Below are 22770 nucleotides of genomic sequence, written 5' to 3'. Positions count from 1 at the left end.
ACAGTCCCTACTTCATTTCCCCGGGCGCCGCAGCATAAATGGCTGCCCACTGCTCCGGGTGTGTGCTCACAGTGTGTGTGTTCACTGCTCTGTGTGTGTGCATTTCGGATGGGTTAAATGCAGAGCACAAATTCTGAGTATGGGTCACCATACTTGGCTGAATGTCACTTCACTATCACTATCACTGTGCCCAAGAAAGGTGGTGGGTTATGACTGATCTCGGACCTGCGTGTACCTCCAACCCTTCACTGGTTACCTTTGAAGATGTTGATGCAAAAACGCATCTTCAGGTGCATCTGTCCCCAAGATTGGTTTTCAGCTATCAACCTGAAGAATACATACTTTCGTGTGTTTATCCTTCCAAAACGCAGATGGTTCACATTCGAAGGACGAGCATATCAGTACAAAGTTCTGCCCTCTGGGCTGTCTTTGTCGCCCCATGTTTTCCTCACATTGCGGAGGCAGCCCTTGTTCCAATGAGAGAGCAGGGAGTTTGCATTCTCAACTACCTCGACAACTGGCAAAGACTAGCTCAGTATCAGGATCAGTTGTGTGAACATAGGGACTTGGTGCTCTCACAACTTGGATCAACTGGGAAAACAGCAAACTCTCCTTGATGCAGAGGATCTCTTTTCTCAGTATGCCTGAATATTTTCAAGAGCAGGACGGCGGTCCCACTGAAACAGTTTCTGAGGCTCCTGGGGCATTTGACACCTGCAGAGGCAGTGATGCCGCTAGGGCTGCTTCATATGAGACCACTTCAGCACTGGCTCCATGGCCAAATCCAGAGGTGGGCATGACAATGCAGCACTCACCAGGTCACACTGGCCTGTCACTAAACCTTCACCGCAAAACTTGTGTTTCTCAGGGCAAGAGTGCTCCTAGAACAGGTCTCCAGACATGCTGTGGTTTACACGGATGCCTCCACCACCAGGCATGCAGTGTCTGGGGTTTGGACAGTCCCCCAACTACACTGGCAAATCAACTGCCTAGAGTTGTTAGCAGTATGCCTTGACTTGAACTGTCTCAGAGGGTCACTTATACGGCAAGCATGTGCCAGTCCGCAGGGACAACACTGCGACTGTTGCATGCATCAAATGAAAAGATGGTCTACACTCCTATCTCATATCTAATCTTGTCCGCCACCTCCTCCTCAGGATCAGAACCATCTGAGGTTGCTAGGGGCCATTCGCATTCCAGGCCTGCACAACCATGCAGCCAATGAGATATCACGAGCTGCTTTCCATGGAGAGTGGAGACACCATTCCCAGATGGTCCAGCTGATTTGAGCTGAGACATTTTGGAGCCGTTCTGGTAGATCTGTTTGCCTCTCCAGAGACCTCTCACTGCCAGTTCTAATCCCTGACCTAGGGAACACTCAGCATGGACTCACTGGCACACAGCTGGCTGCAGGGTCTGCACAAATATGCATTTCCCTTTTGAGCCTTCTTGCACAGACACAGTGTAAGGTCAGGCAGATGAGGAACAGGTCCTCTTTGTGGCACCATACTGACCCACTCGGACCCGGTTCTCAGAACTAATGCTCCTCGTGATGGTCCCTACCTGGCAGATTCCTCTGAGAAAGGATCTACTGACTCAGAAACTGGGCACCCTGTGGCACCCACATCCAAACCTCTGGTAACTTCATGTCTGATCCCTGGACAGGACGTGGAGGTTCTAGGTGACCTATACCAAGAGGTAGTTGACACCATCCCTTCCGCATGAGCACCGTCTAGGAGATACACTTATGCCTTGATGTGGAACCTGTTAGTTGAGTGGTGTTCTTCTCGCTGAGAAGACCCCCGTAGATGCCGATCAAAGTTATACTGTCCTTTTTGCAGCAAGGGCATCCCTCCACCCTTAAAGTCTATGTTGCTGCAATAGCTGCTTACCACATCCCCGTGTAGGGAAGTCGGTAGGGAAGCATGACCTGGTCATCAGGTTTCTTAGGTTGAATCCTTCCTGGCCTCCCTCTCTTGGAGGGTATCTCTTGGGACCTGACTCTATTGCTCAGAGCACTACAGTGGGGCCCATCTGAGCCTTTGCAGTCAGTTGAGCTGAAGTTTCTATCAATGAAAACTCCTGCTTGCACAGGCCTCCATCAAGAGTGTAGGGGACCTGCACGTATTTTCGGTGGTCAAATCTTGCCTATAGTTTGGGCGGCCTGACTCCCAGGTTATCCTAAGGCTCTGGCCTGGCTATGGGCCCGAGGTTCTAACTAATCCATTCAGGGATCAATTGGTGAACCTGCAAGCACTTATCCCGGAGAAGGCAGACCCAGCCCTAGCTTTGCTTTGTCTTGTCCGAGCCTTGAGATGGTATGTAGACCAGACTAAGAGCTGGTTATAGATATTGGTTTGTGTAAGTGTAAGTGCTTTCGAAATAGGAATGATGGGGCTTCTGCAATTTTTCTGTTCCAAGTGGAACAGGTATGTTTTCCCAGTGTCATGTGATCTCACGTAGTGGGTAGTGCTACAACAATGGTGACTGGTCTTCTTGTTGCAAGCCCTGGCCTACACCAAAAAGAGTGCACAGGACACTGGAAGGGGCAGCATCCATTGTGCTTTGGTAGCGATACCAATTGTTCGGTCACGATGTGACTCACAGTGACCAACTTAAAGGGGAACATCTCAGTTACGTATGTAGGGAGGGAACAGAGATGTCACATCCTGTTGCCATGGCTGTTGTACCACCACAGAGCGGCTGGGTTACTAGCTTGACTCCTCAGTGAAATCCTGGTACTGTATGTGTTGCACCTGTTACCTTTTTATGCTCATGCTGTGATCTGCGGCAGCAAGATGCAATCATCTAATTTAGTTTACACTCAAAGTTGATTGGTCTCTTGAAGTGAGATACCAATTAATTGGTCATGATGCAACATCTTCTTTCCCTCCTTCAAGGGAACAAGGGTTACATACGTAACTGAGACATTATTATTATGTAAAATTCAATATAATATTCAAAAAGACATTGGTTATTGGTTAAAAGACATATTTAAGGAGATTTTCTTTTTCTACAATAAATTAATACTTTCTATAAAATAAAGGACTTAACCATGTGGAGAGGTTGGTTAAAACTACAATATAATACACTCATCTAAAATAAACATGATAAAAAATTCCCTTAACATTATGTGTTGAACACTAGGCATTTAACTAGGCAGTAAATTAGCATCTTCTTTTTTAAATTTCATTCGGATTCTAATTCATGTAGATGAAGAATGAAAACTTCAATTTTGCATTTATTTTAAACAAATGTTTTGATTTGATTTTGTAAGGTCAACTTTCTTTTTGACCCCCACTTCTAAAGCACTGAGAATTTCTTTCTACTCACTAATGTAGATGTTCTATGCAACACATACTGTTATATCAAATCAAATTGTTAATGCAGTTCACAGTCATTGCTTTGTGCATTCAGGACTGAAACAGCCTTTACTAAACAGAACCAAAATATTTATTGTTTAACTAATAATCCATTTTCAGTATATAGAACACATAAAATACACACACACACACACACACACACACACACACACACACACACAAAAATAAAATAAGGATTGTGAACACGTCTAAAGGCAGCCTTTGTGCCCAACCTTAACCTGACTTTCTGTACTGTGTGAAAACGCTTGTTTATGGTGTGTTGCATGATCTGGACAGCTGTGCTAAAAACATGCTGAGTTGTGTCTCTCTGAGTTGTGTCCCTCTGATCCCCAGTCTAGCCTCTCATTACCACTGGACCCAACCAATCAGAAGCCCAGAAAAAGATGTATGACTCGTGCAAAGGGAATTGCAGGCAACCGTCTTTCAATACTCGGCGAACAAAGACATAGAAAAGCAAACACAAACAACAGACAGGAGCTGACGGAAACGACATTCAAGTCAGTCATCTCTCAAGCACAAGGGAATCCCACTGTACATATGTAGGTTTGCCAGAGTATGTAATTCAGCATGTGCTGAATGTATGGCAGCTATGTGCTCTAAGCCTTCTCTCTCTCTCTTTCTTTCAGGTGGGATTTGAGGCATACGGTTACCTGTTGTGGATCTGAGAGTTGAAGTGACAGTAGAGGATGTCATTGAAGGCAAGCAGTCGTCATCTTGGGAATACCCAGCCTGAATTGCACGCAGGTAACTGTGGCTTCGAGTGCGGAAAGAGCTGGGCAGGTCCAAGGCCTCCACGGCCTGGGATTCTACTTCGCTAAAAACGGACTCGCAAACTGACTCAAACTGGCCATTGACCTCAGTCTCACTCACCTGAGAGACAAAAACAGGAATAGCAGTCCTTAATTTTTCCTCTTCCTTTCTCTTTCTCACTTTGATTCTTCCCCTTTGCACAGTAAATATGAAGGAGTGTTAGCAGGAGGAATATACCACTGGCAATTTCCGACCTTGAGCATCTCAGAGTTATGTCAAAAAGCAACAGGATAAGAGAAAACATTTCAGATTGTAATATAATTGCATAATAGGAAAATGAAGAAATGCAGATTGTTTGAAGAACATTCGGAAGGAAAATGACACAAACAGTCAACAGCAGCAGACAGCAATAAGCAAGGATTTTCATAAACCAAGCATAAGAAAATGGCTAACTTTCCTTAATTAACTTTAATATTAAGATAAAGATACATAGTCTGCATGTCTACATAACTGTTGAATTACTGATTTTACCCCCCCCCCCCCAAAAAAAGAATGTGTTTGAAACTTAGCATGTTCTATAAAACATCCACAAAACAGGTCAAATGTAACCTATTCCCTCAGTAAAATCCTGTAAAATCCTGTAAAAGCCACCCATCAGCTGTATGTATGAACAGAATTTAGTAAAGGTAACGCCACAATTTTAAAGCCTTATTGCCTCTCTAACCAAACATGATAGAACATGATGTTCTTAAATAAATATCTCTATAACACTTTTGGGAAAACAAACAGGCATACTAACTTTAAGGTGGATCGAGCTGGACAAGTAGCACAAAGCATTTTTGTCAGATGGTATTTTGGGGGTTAAAAAACCTAAATAATGCTGAGATTTATAACATATTGTAGTTCATCAACTTAAACTATTGTCATAAAATTTCTAGGAGTAGTTTGTCGCAGTTTAAAATATGTCACTTCCTGTTGGCAATAGGTGGCGCTGTGACTATAACTGAATCTGGACATGTCAAACTGTTCAGGTTCAGAGTTTTATCAAACGAGAAGTTTGGGGCAGATTGGACATTGTATGTCTGAGTTAAAGGAACTTCATTTTTGATGGCAAATCATCATATCATATAAACTAACCCACTTGCCTAGCCAAGGAAAGCTACAAATTCCGATCTGGTTGACCAAAATGCCATCCCAATTTGCCTTTGGCCAAACCAGCTGTGCCTTCCATGTGCTTGCATTAAAGTCCCTTATGCTACACTGATGATGTGTTGGCTGGTTCCTTTTAGATAGAAACTGCATACTGATTGCCTGGATCTACTGTCCCAAGGGTTTTTACCATCATTAGCCGTGTTTCCACTATCGAGCTAGGACCGGGCGTGCTAGTGCGTGCCAGGGCCAGTCGCGTTTCCACTGTCACTTCCGGGGCTTGATCGTGCCTCGCCGGGGCTTCCTCGGGGCCAACGGCCTGGGTTTTTTGGCCCGACGAAAACCTTGGGCCAAAGCGGGCCAGCTGGGGCTAAAGGAGGAGTTATTAACAAAGGCGGAGTTTCTCCGTGTCTGGAGAGTGTCAGCGCGGATCATTTCAGAAAGATAACAGCTTTAACACCGGTATTAAAGACTTTTTAAAATAAGTTGAGCTCAAAATGCACTCTTAGTCAGCAGCGAGTGTTTGAAATAACTTGATCCGATGTGGATTATAATCATTAAACAAGGCAGAAATATTTATAAGCGATGTAAAAGACTATGCACAGTAAACATTAACGTTACCATAGTAAACATTGTAAAATATGACCGCTTGGAGAAATCAGACATCAGCTTCTTATTCTCTATCACAATTGTGTATTTATTAAGTAACATTTTATTTGTCGTCTCGTTTCGTGAGTTTAGCTCCACGTTGCATATCATCAAAATATAATAATGATTTTTGTTTGGGAGCTTTTATTAAAACAGAGAGTCTGCGATGAGGATAATTTCAGAAAGATAACAGCTTCAACACCAGCATTAAACAGTTTTTTAAATAAGTCGAGCTCAAAACTCTCTTTCAGTCAGCAGCGAGTGTTTGAAATAACTTGATCCAATGTGGATTATAAACACTAAACAAGGCAGAAATATTTATAAGCGATGAAAAAGATATGCTCACTAAACATGTTACCATGGTAAACATGGTAAAATATGACCGCTTGAAGAAATCAGACGTCAGCTTCTTATTCTCTATCACAATCGTGTATTTATTAAGTAATTTATATTATCTGTCACAAGCCTCGTCTCGAGAGTTTAGCTCACGTTGCCTATCATAAAAGAATATAGCCTAATAATGTTTTTGTTCGGGAGCTTTTTATAAAAATAGAGATATTATCATTCATTCTAAATATGACGGCTACTGTGGCTAATAAACAGAAACAGACTCGACTGAATAAGCAGGATATTTTCATGAGCGTTAAAAATAAATAAATAAAATAGAAATAAGTGTATTTATGTGTGAATAATTTTGAGTCCTGATAAATTAAATCAATATGATCAATGCATCACTTATTCTATAGTTAAAACATCAATGCTTTTGAATTTGAATATATAACAAAGCATGCAAACAAACGGCCTCTTTTATCATGTTCGTTTTGTGATCGCACATGTTCCAGTGACTTATTTCTTAGTTTTCTGATAACTTCTGTTTGTTGGTGAAATTTTGAGGTTGCATGACGTTGTTCTGAGAGGCGTGTAAAGGGTGTGTTTTAGTGACGTGCAGTGGTGCTTCAAGCTCCACGGTGGAAACCCTGCGCTATTCTGGCCTCGGTGCCACTGGCCTGGGGCTATGAGCCCCGCCCGGGCCGCTTTAAGCCCTGGCTCGTACTGGCCCGACAGTGGAAATGCGGCTATTCATGTCTTAGTACCTCCCTAACACTACTGATGGCTTCTTGTGAGTATGTGTCTGGCACAAAATCCTGGTTCCCTTGCGGATTACAAAGCCTGTCTTACTGGCCCTCCCTGTCCGTACCATCATTGGGGAATCTCACCACAGAGTGGAAAAGGTTCTTTAGGAGCCTACTTGGACATCAAGGTCTCAGATTAGCACCTCAGGTTATTAGGCTCTCTGTGTCTCCTTGAGGTGATACCTTCCAGGTTGAGCACAACAGCACTCCTCTAACTCCCAAGTGATATTGCATACTTTGCTTCCTGGTGACCTCCTTGTATGTTTTGGCTTTGAGAAGCCACTCTGGCTAGACTGGCCAGTTGAGCTAATTCACATCTTGGCTTAAAGGGCTCCTTGAGATCTAAGCTCCCTTTGACCATTCTGACACATGTACTGAGCTTGAGTTCTCCTCCACTCTGGAAAACCACTCTGCAGTGAGAAAAAATGATAGGTTGTCATGCCCACTATAACTTGTGAATTACTCCTCTATTTGTGAGTGGCCTGAGTACACTGTTTCCTCTGAGTCATGAGTGAGATGGTACTTCCACCATTCTGAAGGCTTATTATTGAGTACTCACTCTGAAAAGCCCTAATCATGTGCATGAATGGCTTTGTGTGCTGTTTTTGCCTCACTCTGCCTTTATACTGAGGTATGGGATTGACAGTGTAATGGAGCCCTGTGTGCAGATGTATCAGGTTGCGAGGCCTCCTTTTAATATTCTGTTAGACTGTTCTTTCTGGTTGAGTTTAGCAGTGCTCCCCTCACTACTGGAGGGTTGCCTTTGAGCATGCTGCTCCCAGGTTGAGCATGCGAGTTCCCTTGTTGATTTGAAAATTGAGTACTTTGCTCTTAGGTCTCTGTATACAGCCACTGCTTATGGTCAAGCTTGGCAGTGCTCCCCTCATTGCTGGAAGGTTATCTGACTCAGCTGCTCCCAGAGCAAGCTTGTGAGTTCTCTTCTCAATCTAAGAGACAAGGACTCCTCTCCCGGAGCTCTGTAGCCAGCACAACAGGTTGTTAGGCCATCTTTTGCCTCCCCTCACTCTAGAGGGTTGCCTATAAGCATGCCGCTCCCTGGGTGAGTGTCTGAGCCCCCATCTCAAGGCATTGCTCCCCTTTTGCAGCTTTCCCCTCATATGTGTATGCACTCCCAGAGCCCCATTATGCACCCTTCTGAGCATGTGAGTTCTCCTCTCACGCCGAGAGTTGAGTGCTTTGCTCCTTTAAGCCTGTGAAGCACTCATATCAGGTTGTTAGCCCATTCTTTCGGCCCTCCTGATGGACTGTGAGCAACAGTACACCCTTGAGCATGTTACTCTCATGAGTCAATTTATCTGCATGGTTGAGTATGTAAGTGCTCTTACTTAGAGTTGAGTACTCTGCTACCTAGAGCTCCATGATACATTCATACCAGGTTGCTAGGTCTCTTCATGGCCTTTATAACAGCACTGAGTGCTTTCTAAAAACCATGTTTATGGTAAGCAGTCTAAGCATCCTGTGTCCTTTCTTCTTATGGTAAGCGTCACATGCTGCCATCATCATACCTTATTTTACTATGGGTCCCACTCTACATATGCATCTTTACCAATACTTTAACAGTGTATACCATCTGACTGGGCTGTGGGGGTACATGCCTACCAGTATACCTGGAGAGAAGTCCTACATAAAGTTTCCGTCTCAGGTACAATGAAGGTGTACAGTATTGTTCAAAATAATAGCAGTACAATGTGACTAACCAGAATAATCAAGGATTTCGTATATTTTTTTATTTCTACGTGGCAAACAAGTTACCAGTAGGTTCAGTAGATTCTCAGAAAACAAATGAGACTCAGCATTCATGATATGCACGCTCTTAAGGCTGTGCAATTGGGCAATTAGTTGAAAGGGGTGTGTTCAAAAAAATAGCAGTGTGGCATTCAATCACTGAGGTCATCAATTTTGTGAAGAAACAGGTGTGAATCAGGTGGCCCCTATTTAAGGATGAAGCCAACACTTGTTGAACATGCATTTGAAAGCTGAGGAAAATGGGTCGTTCAAGACATTGTTCAGAAGAACAGCGTACTTTGATTAAAAAGTTGATTAGAGAGGGGAAAACCTATAAAGAGGTGCAAAAAATGATAGGCTGTTCAGCTAAAATGATCTCCAATGCCTTAAAATGGAGAGCAAAACCAGAGAGACGTGGAAGAAAACGGAAGACAACCATCAAAATGGATAGAAGAATAACCAGAATGGCAAAGGCTCAGCCAATGATCAGCTCCTGGATGATCAAAGACAGTCTGCAGTTACCTGTAAGTACTGTGACAGTTAGAAGACGTCTGTGTGAAGCTAATCTATTTTCAAGAATCCCCCGCAAAGTCCCTCTGTTAAAAAAAAGGCATGTGCAGAAGAGGTTACAATTTGCCAAAGAACACATCAACTGGCCTAAAGAGAAATGGAGGAACATTTTGTGGACTGATGAGAGTAAAATTGTTTTTTTTGGGTCCAAGGGCCACAGGCAGTTTGTGAGATGACCCCCAAACTCTGAATTCAAGCCACAGTACACAGTGAAGACAGTGAAGCATGGAGGTGCAAGCATCATGATATGGGCATGTTTCTCCTACTATGGTGTTGGGCCTATTTATCGCATACCAGGGATCATGGATCAGTTTGCATATGTTAAAATACTTGAAGAGGTCATGTTGCCCTATGCTGAAGAGGACATGCCCTTGAAATGGTTGTTTCAACAAGACAATGACCCAAAACACACTAGTAAACGGGCAAAGTCTTGGTTCCAAACCAACAAAATTAATTTTATGGAGTGGCCAGCCCAATCTCCAGACCTTAATCCAATTGAGAACTTGTGGGGTGATGTCAAAAATGCTGTTTCTGAAGCAAAACCAAGAAATGTGAATGAATTGTGGAATGTTGTTAAAGGATAATGGAGTGGAATAACAGCTGAGAGGTGCCACAAGTTGGTTGACTCCATGCCACACAGATGTCAAGCAGTTTTAAAAAACTGTGGTCATACAACTAAATATTAGTTTAGTGATTCACAGGATTGCTAAATCCCAGAAAAAAAAAAATGTTTGTACAAAATAGTTTTGAGTTTGTACAGTCAAAGGTAGACACTGCTATTTTTTTGAACACACCCCTTTCAACTAATTGCCCAATTGCACAGCCTTAAGAGCGTGCATATCATGAATGCTGGGTCTTGTTTGTTTTCTGAGAATCTACTGAACCTACTGGTAACTTGTTTGCCACGTAGCAATAAAAAATATACTAAAAACCTTGATTATTCTGGTTAGTCACATTGTACTGCTATTATTTTGAACAATACTGTATATTACCGGGTCCTTACAATTCCATTTGCATTGGTCAGGTTATTAGCTATCCTGTAGCCCACTGGGAGAATTAGGGGTAGATGTATAAAGTCCCCCTAGGTGAAAGGACATGGTCTGGTAATATGGTGATACCTAGACACCCAGACATATCCCCTTAAATTAATCACATTGTTATCTTATTCCAAGCCTTTGAGCTCCGCCTTGGGAATGGGCTTCTTTGTCAGCCCTTAACAGGTAAGTTGTTTTGGGTATGTAGCTTTGACCATAGGGGATAGTGTCACTGTGACAACTGCTGATTCATCCAAGGGGTGACACAGATGGTTTTACTATGCAGCCGATGCTTAGTGCTCATCTCAGAAAATTCCCTCAGCATGGCAGCATGGGTATTATGTTCCTCATACTAACTGCTAGAGGATGCAGTTTGAGTTCCCTCGAAAGGAAACATATCTGGTTATGCATTTAACCATGGCTCTCTGAGAGGGGAATGAGACCGTGTGTCATCTTTACTAGCCATGCCTCAGGACAAATGTTTAAATATTGCAGATGAGTAAGTTGATGACGTATTCCCTTGGCACCCTTTTATACTGTGGTCACACTTGTGGTGACATCATAGGTTCTTGCCGGCCAATGTTATTGTCGAAGTTGAAGGTGTTCCCCATAGTGACTGGTACAGGACGTATTGTCTCATTCTCCTCTCAGAGAACCATGGTTAATAGCATAACCTGAGGCATTAATCAACTCAACATTTTTTTTTTCCAGCCAAGGTGGTCTTCCAATCCTACTCAGGTTGACCAAGATGACCTCTCAAGTTTTCCTTGGTCCAACTGCTGGTTGTTCTGTTGGTAAGCCACCCAAATCAAAGTTGTTTTTGATATGTAACTAATCAGACTAACATCTCTACTGCTGTACCAAAGTTGTCTACCAACTCTAATCAGTTTGATCAAGATTAACTACTCAGTCACTCTCTGTCTGACTAGCTGGTAGTTACACTGTTCAACCACCTAAATCAAACTAGGTTTTGGAACACAGTTAATCAGACCAACCTATTCCCCACAAGCTTAGCCAAGGTCATCCATCAACTTCAACCAGATTGACAAAGATAACCCAGCAGGTTGTACAAGACCCCACCAGAAGTATTCAACTGTTACACCTAAACTAACTTGTACATACTTGGATCAGCTAATGATCAGTCAACAACTTAAGCTTGCTTAAAGTGGAAACCCCTTAATGAAGCATAGATCATTTAAAATCTACAAGAATTCTAATCTTCACATCAGCTCAAGGCACAATCTGAGAAAAAAAGCAGGACATCTCAGACAGGTAAAACCCTATGCTTGAAACCACTTACTGTATGTAGATAGTCCTTGCTTGTACCTGTGTATTAGTGCCGTGTGGTGTTACGAGTGATTGGACTCACCTGGCTGACACAGCTTGCCTGACTGAAGGTACTGACTGCGCGCATGTAGCTCTGGTTTCTGGAGCGATATTGTGGGGGGTTGAAGTTGGTTGCTGGATCCAGAGACACGCTGGGATGAGGGCGCATATCTCTCGTTGTCTGTAAGTGGTAGCCAGAGCTAAATGGAGGGAACAACCAAAAACTAATGTAGCACAGAGTAACCTATTCAGAATTACACTGAAGTGTCACTGCAATAAAAACCAATGGTGAATGGCAAACTCTGAGGATATGATTTAAGATAAGTGACATGTCATTAACCCAAATGTGAGACACCAAAATTAAGATGTAGCAAGCAAACTATTTTCCCTGAAGTGTCATAAAAACACGATACATTACGGTTGTTCTGGATTACTACTGACACATCAAAATGAACTCACCATGTTTATCAACCATCAAATTTTTTACTAGTTTTCCAAATTAGTTAGTGGTTGGAATTGATATGGTATGATGGCCTAACCCATATGGTTTGATGGCATAACTCAGTCCAAAGCCATAGACAGCAACTATCTGTCAGCAGAAAACACCAGGCAAACCATATGGACAGAAGAAAAAGTGTTGAGAGAGCGAAAGCCAAATCAGATGACATTTTTGAAGCCTCTTAAAGGGTTAGTACACCCAAGAATGAAAATTTGTCCATCTTCTACTCACCCTCGAAGCATCCTAGGTGTATAGAAACTTTCTTCAGCATTCACTTCATCCTTCGCTCTTTTATCAGCAACTAATGTGTGAATTCTCAACTACTTTCAAATACAGGTGCATCTCAATAAATTAGAATGTCATGGAAAACTTAATTTATTTCAGTAATTCAACTCAAATTTTGAAACTTCTTTTAATTGTGATGATTTTGGCTCACATTTAACAAAAACCCACCAATTCACTCAGAAAATTAGAATATGGTGACATGCCAATCAGCTAATAAATTCAAAACACCTGCAAAGGTTTCCTGAGCCTTCAAAATGGTCTCTCAGTTTGGTTCACTAGGCTACACAAACATGGGGAAGACTGCTGATCTAACAGTTGTCCAGAAGACAATCATTGACACCTTTCACAAGGAGGGTAGGCCACAAACATTTATTGCCAAAGAAGCTGGCTGTTCACAGAGTGCTGTATCAAAGCATGTTAACAGAATCTTGAGTGCCAGGAAAAAATGTAGAAGAGAAAGATGCACAACCAACCAAGAGAACCATAGAGAACCACAGAGAACCACATTATGAGGATTGTCATGCAAAATCGATTCAAGAATTTGAGTGAACTTCACAAGGAATGGACTGAGGCTGGGGTAAAGGCATCAAGAGCCACCACACCCAGACGTGTCGAGGAATTTGTTGAACCACAGGCAATGTCAGAGGTGTCTTAAATGGGCTAAGGAGAAGAAGAACTGGACTGTCCTCAAAGACCTCTTTTCAGATGAGAGCAAGTTTTGTATTTCATTTGGAAACCAAGGTCCTAGACTCTGGAGGAAGGATGGAGTAGGTCATAGCCCAAGTTGCTTGAAGTCCACTGTTAAGTCTCCACAGTCTGTGATGATTTGGGGTGCAATGTCCTCTGCTAATGTTGGTTCATTGTGGTTTATTTTTTTTGAAAACCAAAGTCACTGCACCCGTTTACCAATACATTTTGGAGCACTTCATGCTTCCTTCTGCTGACCAGCTTTTTGAAGATGCTGATTTCATTTTCCAGCAGGATTTGGGACCTGCCCACACTGCCAAAAGCACCAAAAGTTAGTTAAATTACCATGGTGTTGGTGTGCTTGACTGGCCAGAAAACTCACCAGACCTGAACCCCAGAGAGAATCTATGGGCTACTGCCAAGAGGAAGATGAGAAACAAGAAACCAAAAAATGCAGATGAACTGAAGGTCACTGCCGTAGAAACCTGGGCTTCCATACTACCTCATCTATGCCACAATCTGATCACCTCCATGCCACGCAAAAGCAAAAGGAGCCCCTACCAAGTATTGACTACATGGACAGTAAATTAACATACTTTCCAGAAGGCCAACAATTCACTAATTTTTTTTATTTTATTGTTCTAATGAAGTATTCTCATTTTTTTAGATGAAAAATTGAAAATGAATTGGTGGGTTTTGGTTAAATGTGAGCCAAAATCATCACAATTAAAAGAACCAAAGACTTAAACTACTTCAGTCTGTGTGCACTGAATTAATTTAATACACAAGTTAATTTTTCAACTCACAATTTGAGTTGAATTACTGAAATAATTGAACTTTTCCACAACATTCTAATTTATTGAGATGCACCTGTAAACATGAAAAGTTAGTTTTTGATCTGATTATTTATCCTTAAAAGTGAGGTGTATAATTTCTGCAACACTAGAATCAACAAAAATAATTATAAAAAGAAAGACTGTTTTCAAACAGGTTTTCTTTCGTCTTCCAATGGTTGGACAAACAATTGCCAAACAAACACCACTGATTGAGCCAGAGTTACTGTGCCCGGCTGTCTGGTATACTTAAACAACCTTTTCAGGAAAATCAACTTTTAAATGGTTAACAAATAGCAAATGCAAATTAAGGCATTCAGATCATTATTTACTTCACCTTATAATATAAATAATCCAAAAGATGGAGTCACATAATCTCAAACTCCATCTACCCTGTATCACCACTCACACCAGTCAAGACGTTGTACCTCTCATTTAAATTCTTTAAAACATCCTGTCAGTGAATGTATGCATATGAACCCCCTACTCTTTAATCAATGTAGTCAAAGGCCTCAGAAATAAAAAAAAATGTAGTCAATGTGTGGGTGTATGCCCTATTTTAATAATGTGTATTGAAAGGAATGGAGATCATGGTAAGGCGTGAGTATGTAATAAAACAGAAGCTGTGATTTAAGCCTGTAATTAACTGTAATAACAGACATTAATTCCCTAGTAGTTAGCTGATTAATTAGACTGAATTTACTGAGAAAGAGAATGTAACAATGTTGGTGCTTTACTTTCATACACCTAAATGATCAAATGAGGAGCTATGGCTCAAAGACTCGACAGATACTATATCAATGGTTAATCCTAGGGTTAGTTTGGCCTGTGAACTGGAAAGTCATTGAAATCTCCTTTGCCCTTGAGCAAGATACCAGGTTTTTGTAGGACTGCCTTTCATCAACACAGGGGTAGTTTGGATGCAAAACATCTGCTAAGTGACACATAACTAAAAAATTATAAGTTATAATTTAATTAATCCCCCCTAATGAATATCAAGGATATCAAATTATCCCAAAATTTCAGTCACTTTGTCATTTCACACTTGATTTCATAATACAAGCCAAAAATGTCTTTAAAATTTATAACAACAGAGTGAACTATTGATTTTGGGGATAAATATTTCTATAAAACAACCTATTACCACCAAACATTAAGATTAGTTTACTCTAAGTTTATCCAATCAAACATTAGTCAGCATAAATTTAAGTTCAAAATGATACAGTGCAGAATTGTGGGTAAGTCAGAATGAGTAACTGAAATGGTAACTGATACCTTTCCTTGCTAAGAAGTGCCCACTCAGAACACAAATTTGGAAATGAATGCATTTACTGTGTCATTAGCAGCTGTATGAACCCAGCTTACACGTTTCTGAGTGTGCAGGATTTGTAGGCAACAAATTGACACACAGAGCAACTATTTTGGGAAATACGGAGTTTGATAGTGTCTCTGGAGCAAACTAGACACCTTGTGCCTCATGTTGTTTTCCATTTTTTAGATATGTCGCACCGGCACCCAAACAGACACCCTTCTTATCATCAGTTTGACAGCAAATAAAAATGACTGTCTGGACAACAAAATTCTCAACGTAGCACTGCAAGCATTGCCAAAGTTATTCAAAGAAATAGTCAATTGCAAATACATTTTTCTAGATGAAAATTACTTATGTACTTAATGACTTATTAATGACTTATTATTAATGATTTTACTACTTAATCTTACTCTGTACATTTTACAGTTTCCCTATTTTAGGTGCCCATGTCAAGCAATGTCAAATCATTTAACATATTGCCAGGGTTGTTTAATCTGATTGAGATTTTTGAGACGCTCCTAGCATCAAAATCCAATATTCTTCTGCAGACTACTGCTAATTTCATACCAGCAATTGCATTAAAAGACATAAGTCAATGACAGTTAAGCCCTGAGATGTCTTAATGAAGTGTCCCTATTGTTATTTAGTAGCATCTGTTGACCATAACATCTCATAGTGGACTTTTTATAGGCACAGTCTCTGGTGCAATGTGAGTTAAGTGTCTTTCAGGAAGGGCACCATGGTGATAAATTATGATCTCAGCAACTCTCCAGCTCCTGGAACACACCTGTACGTGGCCGAAATCTACAAATTCAACATGAACATCCACATCACTGCTGTCAACCTGTACAAAATGTATTCTTCTATAAAACAAAAAATAAGTTAATTTGTATCAAAATTGATGTTCATACAATGAAAGTCAATGGAGTATAATACACACACACACAAAAAAAAAATATATATATTATATATATATATATATATATATATATATATATATATATAGAAAGTCATAGAGGTTTGGGACGACAAAAGGGTCAGTTAAAATATACACTATAATTCTTCTTTTACACTAACTGTTTAAACCCCTACAGTACATTTTACACCCTGTGGCTTGAATATGGTCTAAAGATAACAGATAATAATACAGATAATAATCAAGATAATAAGAATATTAAAAGATCATATAGTTCACATTTTATCTCAATAATAATAATGAAGTCCTAAACCCCCTCAAACACCACAGAATCTATACTTCAAAACTAGAGAAAACCAGCTGATTCCAATGAGCATTTCTGCAAACACCCTGGGAACCACTCAAGCTTTTAAAATGAGAAGAAACATTTTGACAAGGCAGGAAGATAAACAACAGGCAGACAGTCATGGGCAACTCAGCATTAAAAATGAGAACAATTAAGATCTATTCAGACATACCTTTGGGTGTCTATGTGTGGCCTCTGCATGGCTGATTTGAGGACAAGAGCATCAGACCGCACAGTCTTCTGAGGTGATGTCTTGGGGCTGGTATCAGACTCACCACTATCATCGTCTCCCATGGCTTTGACGTAACTACTGCTACGCATTCGACGACATGGGATCTCCTCCTGGTCAATCCCTGGATAACCCCCCCACTCATCCTGAGGCACCTGCAGGGAAAAAGAACAAGGCATCAAAGCCTGCTCTTACACGCAGAATGAGAGAATACAGTACCTTTCTTTTTTTTCTTTTTTTTTACTAATATTTTAGCATATCGTGGAGAAAAAAAAATAAAAAAAAGAAATGTTTTTTTGTGAGGTGATCAAATAGCGATCAGGTCAGTAAATGAACTGGGAATCAGCATGCTTGTATTGCAGTTCAAAGAGAAATATCATGATATAACTAGCAGAAGCTACTCTCATAATCTAAAGCTCTATTAGGGTGGTAATTGTTTCTCAGTGTGACGTCAGTAGAGCAACAGTTGCCTGTGATGAATCTCAGCTTTCAGAAGGCGATTAATACATTGAGGGATACTGGAGGTGCAGTGTAATTTTATTAATTTTAGCAATAGCACATGCACACTGCATAAGGTTGTCACTCTTTATCCAAGTGCTTAATTAATTTGTGTATAGAAAATGTGGCTCTTTATTACAGTGACAAATTATACAGAATTCCCTTAAAAACAACAACAGCAGTTTACAAGAAATGGCAAAAAAAGCTAACCGCCCAAAAATGGTTGGCATACATATTGTATTTGTCATTTACAGCAAAGAGATGCCTAAACATTGTTATGGTTATCAATGTATGACTCATGAGATACATTTTAGCATAAAAATGAGTACTTATGTAAATAATAATCTTTAAAAGAATATATTCTTAGAATTGTGAATTAAATGTAGAGTCTTCAAAAAAAGTGCATTTTATATGTATATTAAAAGCAATTAGCTGAACAGTGGAGCTATTTCTTGCATCATTAAGTAAATTTTTACATGCAGTTTCATAATTATTTCTATTTTCCTTCAAATATGCTGCCGAAAGCAGCACATGGCTTGTTTTAAATCTCATATTCTGGCTGTAGACGGTTGCTGGACATACTAAAATCACTAGCTTAATGGCAGTGAGAAAAAAAGGCTAACCTTTTAACCTTAAAAAAATTGCTTGCATATGAACACAGCATTTCTTAACACCTCCAGGTTTGTTTTCAAGGGATAACAGTAGAAATTTGTGTAGGATGTAGTCATAGCAACCACACATGAAAAATAATTATACATGTGTGTAAGATGAGAAACAATTATTGTTTATACCGGAGGTAATCAGAGCAATTTATTGAGAGGGAAACAAGTGCAAGTACTCTGTAATTCAACAAAGAATATATATTCATGTAATGTGTGCCGATGTAATTTATGCTATTCTCTAGAAAAAGGATGTTACAAACAGGTTATAACCGACCGACTGGTGGGTCTCACACAAACTATAATCTGCATACTGTACTGTAAAATAAGATCAAATCAAATATATACAATGAGTATAAATGAATGTGCAGATTGTATAAATGAAAAAGAGTTCATATGAATTACAAAACGTATTATTATTATTATTATTATTATTTATCTGTAATTATAAAATATATATATTTATAACGAATTATATATATATATATATATATATATATATATATATATATATATATATATATATATATATATGTTACAGTTGTAAATTACAGTTTGGCACTTACAGTGAAAGTGAATGACACAAATTCATAAACATTAAAATACTTGATGTAAATGGAAAGAATATTGCTAAAAAAAAACACACAAAAAAATTTTAATATCCAATTTTATAACTATAGTACACTGATGCAAGGATTCTGAACTGCTCTGTGCCGTGTTTTACCCTGAAATGTTCCTGTTTGTCCTTATTTGGTCATGTTCCTGTCCTAGTTAGTTAATTAGTCTTTCTGTACACCTGTGTTTCTCCTACTGTCCCTTTCATTTAAGTTCAATTCTGTGCTGTCTGTCTTTGTCTGAGATTGAATGTCTACCCAGGTGTTTCCCACCTGCCAAGTGTCACCTTCTGGATTTTTGGATTAAAAGACTATTGTTTGAGTGTATGCCTTGTCTCCTCGCTCCTCGCCTTAAGGGGGTCGCACACCGGACGAGAAGCGCAGCGCCGGGTCGCGTCGCGCCACGTCTTTAAAATTCGAACACATTATTCTCTATGGGTGTACACACACCGGCGGCGCCATTCGGCGTCTGTCCGCGGCGCCCAGCTACGACTCAGAACGCTGTTCAAATTTCTGCCGCGCCACAGAGCGCCATCCGCATAGTTTTATATTAAAAAAACCCAGATGATATAAACTGAAACTGAAATTAAAATACAGTACACTTGTTTCATTCAAATAAAACATTACAAAAAGTGTTTGGTTACGTTTTCAGCTGCACAGTTGCCTAGACAACTGATACAACAAAAAAATAACAGACAGTGTAACAACTGGTATGGCGATGCAACACTATAAACCCGAGAGGCCTACATTAACTTACTTACTTAAACAGCTTTACAGATCAAATGATACAGAAGTTTTTTGTTTTGTTTTTTTGTAGAAGATTGATTGTACTATAATATTATAAGCTTTACATTTATGCTCTTAAATCCTTGAAAAAGAGGTCCTATTCATTTTCTTTGTGAGTGACTAACAATTTTTTAAGGAATTTTTGTGGTTGAAAACAACGGCGCTTTAAAAGGTTTGACAGATGATTCAAAATGCATTTTTGTGGTAACTGTTGTGTTAATAGTAGGACTAATTCAGCCAACATATTCACTGGCACTTTAATATTCTCTGTGTCTTGACTGGATTCTGAACCACATCACTGTGATAAAATCAAAGACAATGTCTAGACAGCATCATGAGAAAAGCACCAATTCGTCTCCTCAGCAGAGCATAACAGACAACAGATTCCTTGTTCTACCTCAAACAGCGTTTTATCTCTTTTCATAAGTATATGCTTCAATTTGAAAATTTCATATCATGATTATAGTGACCATGATCACTAGGGCTGCACAATGTGTCGTTTAAGCATCGATATCGCGATGTACGAATCCATGATAGTCACATCGCAGGATGTGTGATGTAGGTTGTCATAGTTGATTCGTTATTCATTAACTTTACGGGCCAGCTGCTCCCTGGCCCTTGACGAATGTGATTCGCTGATTAATCGCACAGCTCAGCCATCATAGAGTGAAAGTTTTAACAGGGCAGAGAGAGAGAGAGACCACGCGTGAGAGAGAGAGCGTGCGCGCACGAGAGAGAGAGACAGAGGGAGAGGGAGAGAGAGACCATCTTCAAACAACACAATCGCTGTCTTGCTCTCTCTCCCTCGCGCATATTAATCAATTGACTAGATGGTGTTGATGTTTAAATCATTTAAAATGACAATGTAAGTGTGCTCACCCCATTTTGGTTTGTAAGAAAAAATTTCATGAGATTTCATATCGCAATGTATATCGCAGAAAAATAAAATATCGCAATGTAATTTTTTCCCAATATCGTGCAGCCCTAATGATCACAGTTATACATTTTATCAATAGATTGTTAAAATATGTTGGAAATGTTAAAAAAGTACTTAATCATTTCACTTTGTTTACCAACAAATCACAAATAAAATTAGCAAAACTATCCATTTTTAGTTTGCATAAACATTAAAACAATATTATGAAAAAAAGATGGCTGATTTTAAACAAAAAATCTTGGTCAGGTGACTTACAGTACAACATAATATTATCTACCAAGTAAAGGATCAAAATTATAAATTTTATACATTTTATCTGCTCCATAAAAAAATCTGAAGTGCTTTTTCATCTACTTTTCCATTTACTGGTTTCGCATTTGCGAAAAAAAAAAAAATGCAGACAGGCTGAATGAAAATGTAAATCTACTGTCTGACAGCAGGTGGTGCTTATGGAACAGCAGAAAAAGAGTTGTTTCCATGGTAACCACTGTAAACAAAGCAGCTCTGTGTTTATAAGCATTGTTTTATTATGCATTACACAGAGGGACGGTGAAAAAGATGTAGGCGATGTAGTCAACATGGGAATGTATTATATCCTAAAACATCTGGACAAACCAGGGACTTATGTGAGGACCCTGTTTGTGGAATTCAGCTCCACTTTCATCCCCATCATCCTGGATACCCTCCTGTATAAACTGACCCAGCTCTGTACAGTGGATCACCAGCTTCCTGACATACAGGCAGTATCTAGTGAGTCTGGAAAAACTCTCATCCAGCACCTCAGGGGTGTGTGCTCTCCCCACTGCTCTTTTCCCTCTACATATATGACTAGACCTCTAAAGACCCCTCTGTCAGGCTCCTGAAGTTTGCAGAAGAGACAGCAGTAATCGGCCTCATCCAGGACAGTGACGAATCTGCTTACAGTCAAGAGGTTGAGCAGCTGGCTTTCTGGTGCAGTCACAACAACCTGGAGCTGAACACACTCAAAACTGTGGAGATGATAGTGGACTTCAGGAGAAACCCCCCTACACTCCCCCACTAACCATCATGAAGAGCACTGTGGCAACAGTGGAGACATTCAGATTATTAAGCACTACCGTCTCCAGGACAATCATATTGACCCCACTGTGAAAAAGGCACCGGAGAGCTTGTACTTCCTTCATCAACTGAAAAAGTTCAACATGCCATAGGCACAGATGACTCAGCCGTTACCACCGTCTTGGTTTGGGTTAAATCACATTTAAGAAGACTGCAACAGACTATAAGGACAGCTGAAAGGATAATTGGTGTGCACCTCCCCAACCTTCAGGACTTGTTCAACTCCAGAGAGAAGAAATTGGCAGGTAACATCATCACAGACCCCTCTAACCCTGGCTACAGCCTGTTTGCTCTACTCCCCTCAGGCAGACGTTAAATATCTCTGTGCTCTACAACATCTAGTCATAAAAACAGTTTTCCCCCTAAACCAACACAGAAATTTGTATATGCAGTAAGTAATGCACAAATCTGTACATAAATCTTCGTTCCAGATGTATCATGTATACATTATAATTTTTCCCTAAGTCTTACTTATTAACGTTTTTTCTGTTGTCATATCATATATGTATGTAGGCTATGTACCAAGAGCTCCTAAAACACAAATTCCTTGCATGTTTGCACACACTTGACAGATAAAGCTCATTCTGCTTCTGTTACCTTGAGTAACCCGAGACATTCCCTTTTGAGTCATTCTCTAGACACTGAACCCGAAAGCCTCTTTGGGGAACAAGTAAAATCATGCAGTGTAAAAACAGTGCTATCTGCAAATCCACTCAGAGTTATATGGGGAGAAATGCCAGAAGAGAGGCAAATGGTCCATCGACTTGTTAGCCAGACTAAAAGCCAGCAGCAACTCGCTTTTCCAACACTCTTTCTGGCTAATGTCCGCTCACTAAACAACTAAATTACTTAATACTTAATAATGCCTGGCACATTATTACCTGTGAATTAACAGTTGTGTTTATTGTGACTATGTATGTTCCCCCAAGTGCTAATGCTGGCGCTGTGAATCATAAATCTATTCCTCAGCATTTCTCTGTATATTAACACAAATCAACCTTTAAGCTGGTAAAACAGTAAGAACCAGGAACATCTCTAACAAAAAAAAATTCTCATTAGATTTCTTATCTTCCAGATGAGTGGTAGCAGGTGGTCACATTACATTATTCTACCACATGGAGGCACTAAAGACAACACACTCATATACTGTAAATGAACATTCATTATTCACTGACAGTGAGGAAGTGCATATATAGATATAACTCCACTCAAGAGCAGGATTAGAGGAATCTAAATGAGAGAAAAAAAAGGAACCTTCAGATGTTGAAGCGATGACTGCAGAATACTTTTAGACATTTCCACTCAGTGTGAAATTGCATGCTATCATTGCAA

At 40.0% G+C, this 22770-nt stretch overlaps 1 protein-coding gene across 5 annotated transcripts in view; it reads right to left on the bottom strand.

Moving 5' to 3' along the window:
* The window catches only part of LOC113063393 (disks large-associated protein 2-like), a 142786-nt gene that overhangs the window by 57179 nt on the left and 62837 nt on the right, over positions 1–22770 (bottom strand). For 4 of the 5 annotated variants that reach the window (XM_026233750.1, XM_026233751.1, XM_026233754.1 and 1 more), the window contains 3 exons: positions 16790–17001; positions 11783–11939; positions 4034–4253 (listed from right to left, as the gene is read on the bottom strand). In XM_026233750.1, coding sequence (XP_026089535.1) covers positions 4034–4253; positions 11783–11939; positions 16790–17001 — 589 coding nt within the window. Of the gene's footprint in view, positions 1–4033; positions 4327–11782; positions 11940–16789; positions 17002–22770 lie in introns of all 5 variants that reach the window. The other variant, XM_026233753.1, reaches the window with a different exon arrangement.

Source organism: Carassius auratus, chromosome 45 (assembly GCF_003368295.1).
Source record: "Carassius auratus strain Wakin chromosome 45, ASM336829v1, whole genome shotgun sequence".
Taxonomy (NCBI): domain Eukaryota; kingdom Metazoa; phylum Chordata; class Actinopteri; order Cypriniformes; family Cyprinidae; genus Carassius; species Carassius auratus.
This window is presented reverse-complemented; position numbering and strand designations above follow the sequence as displayed.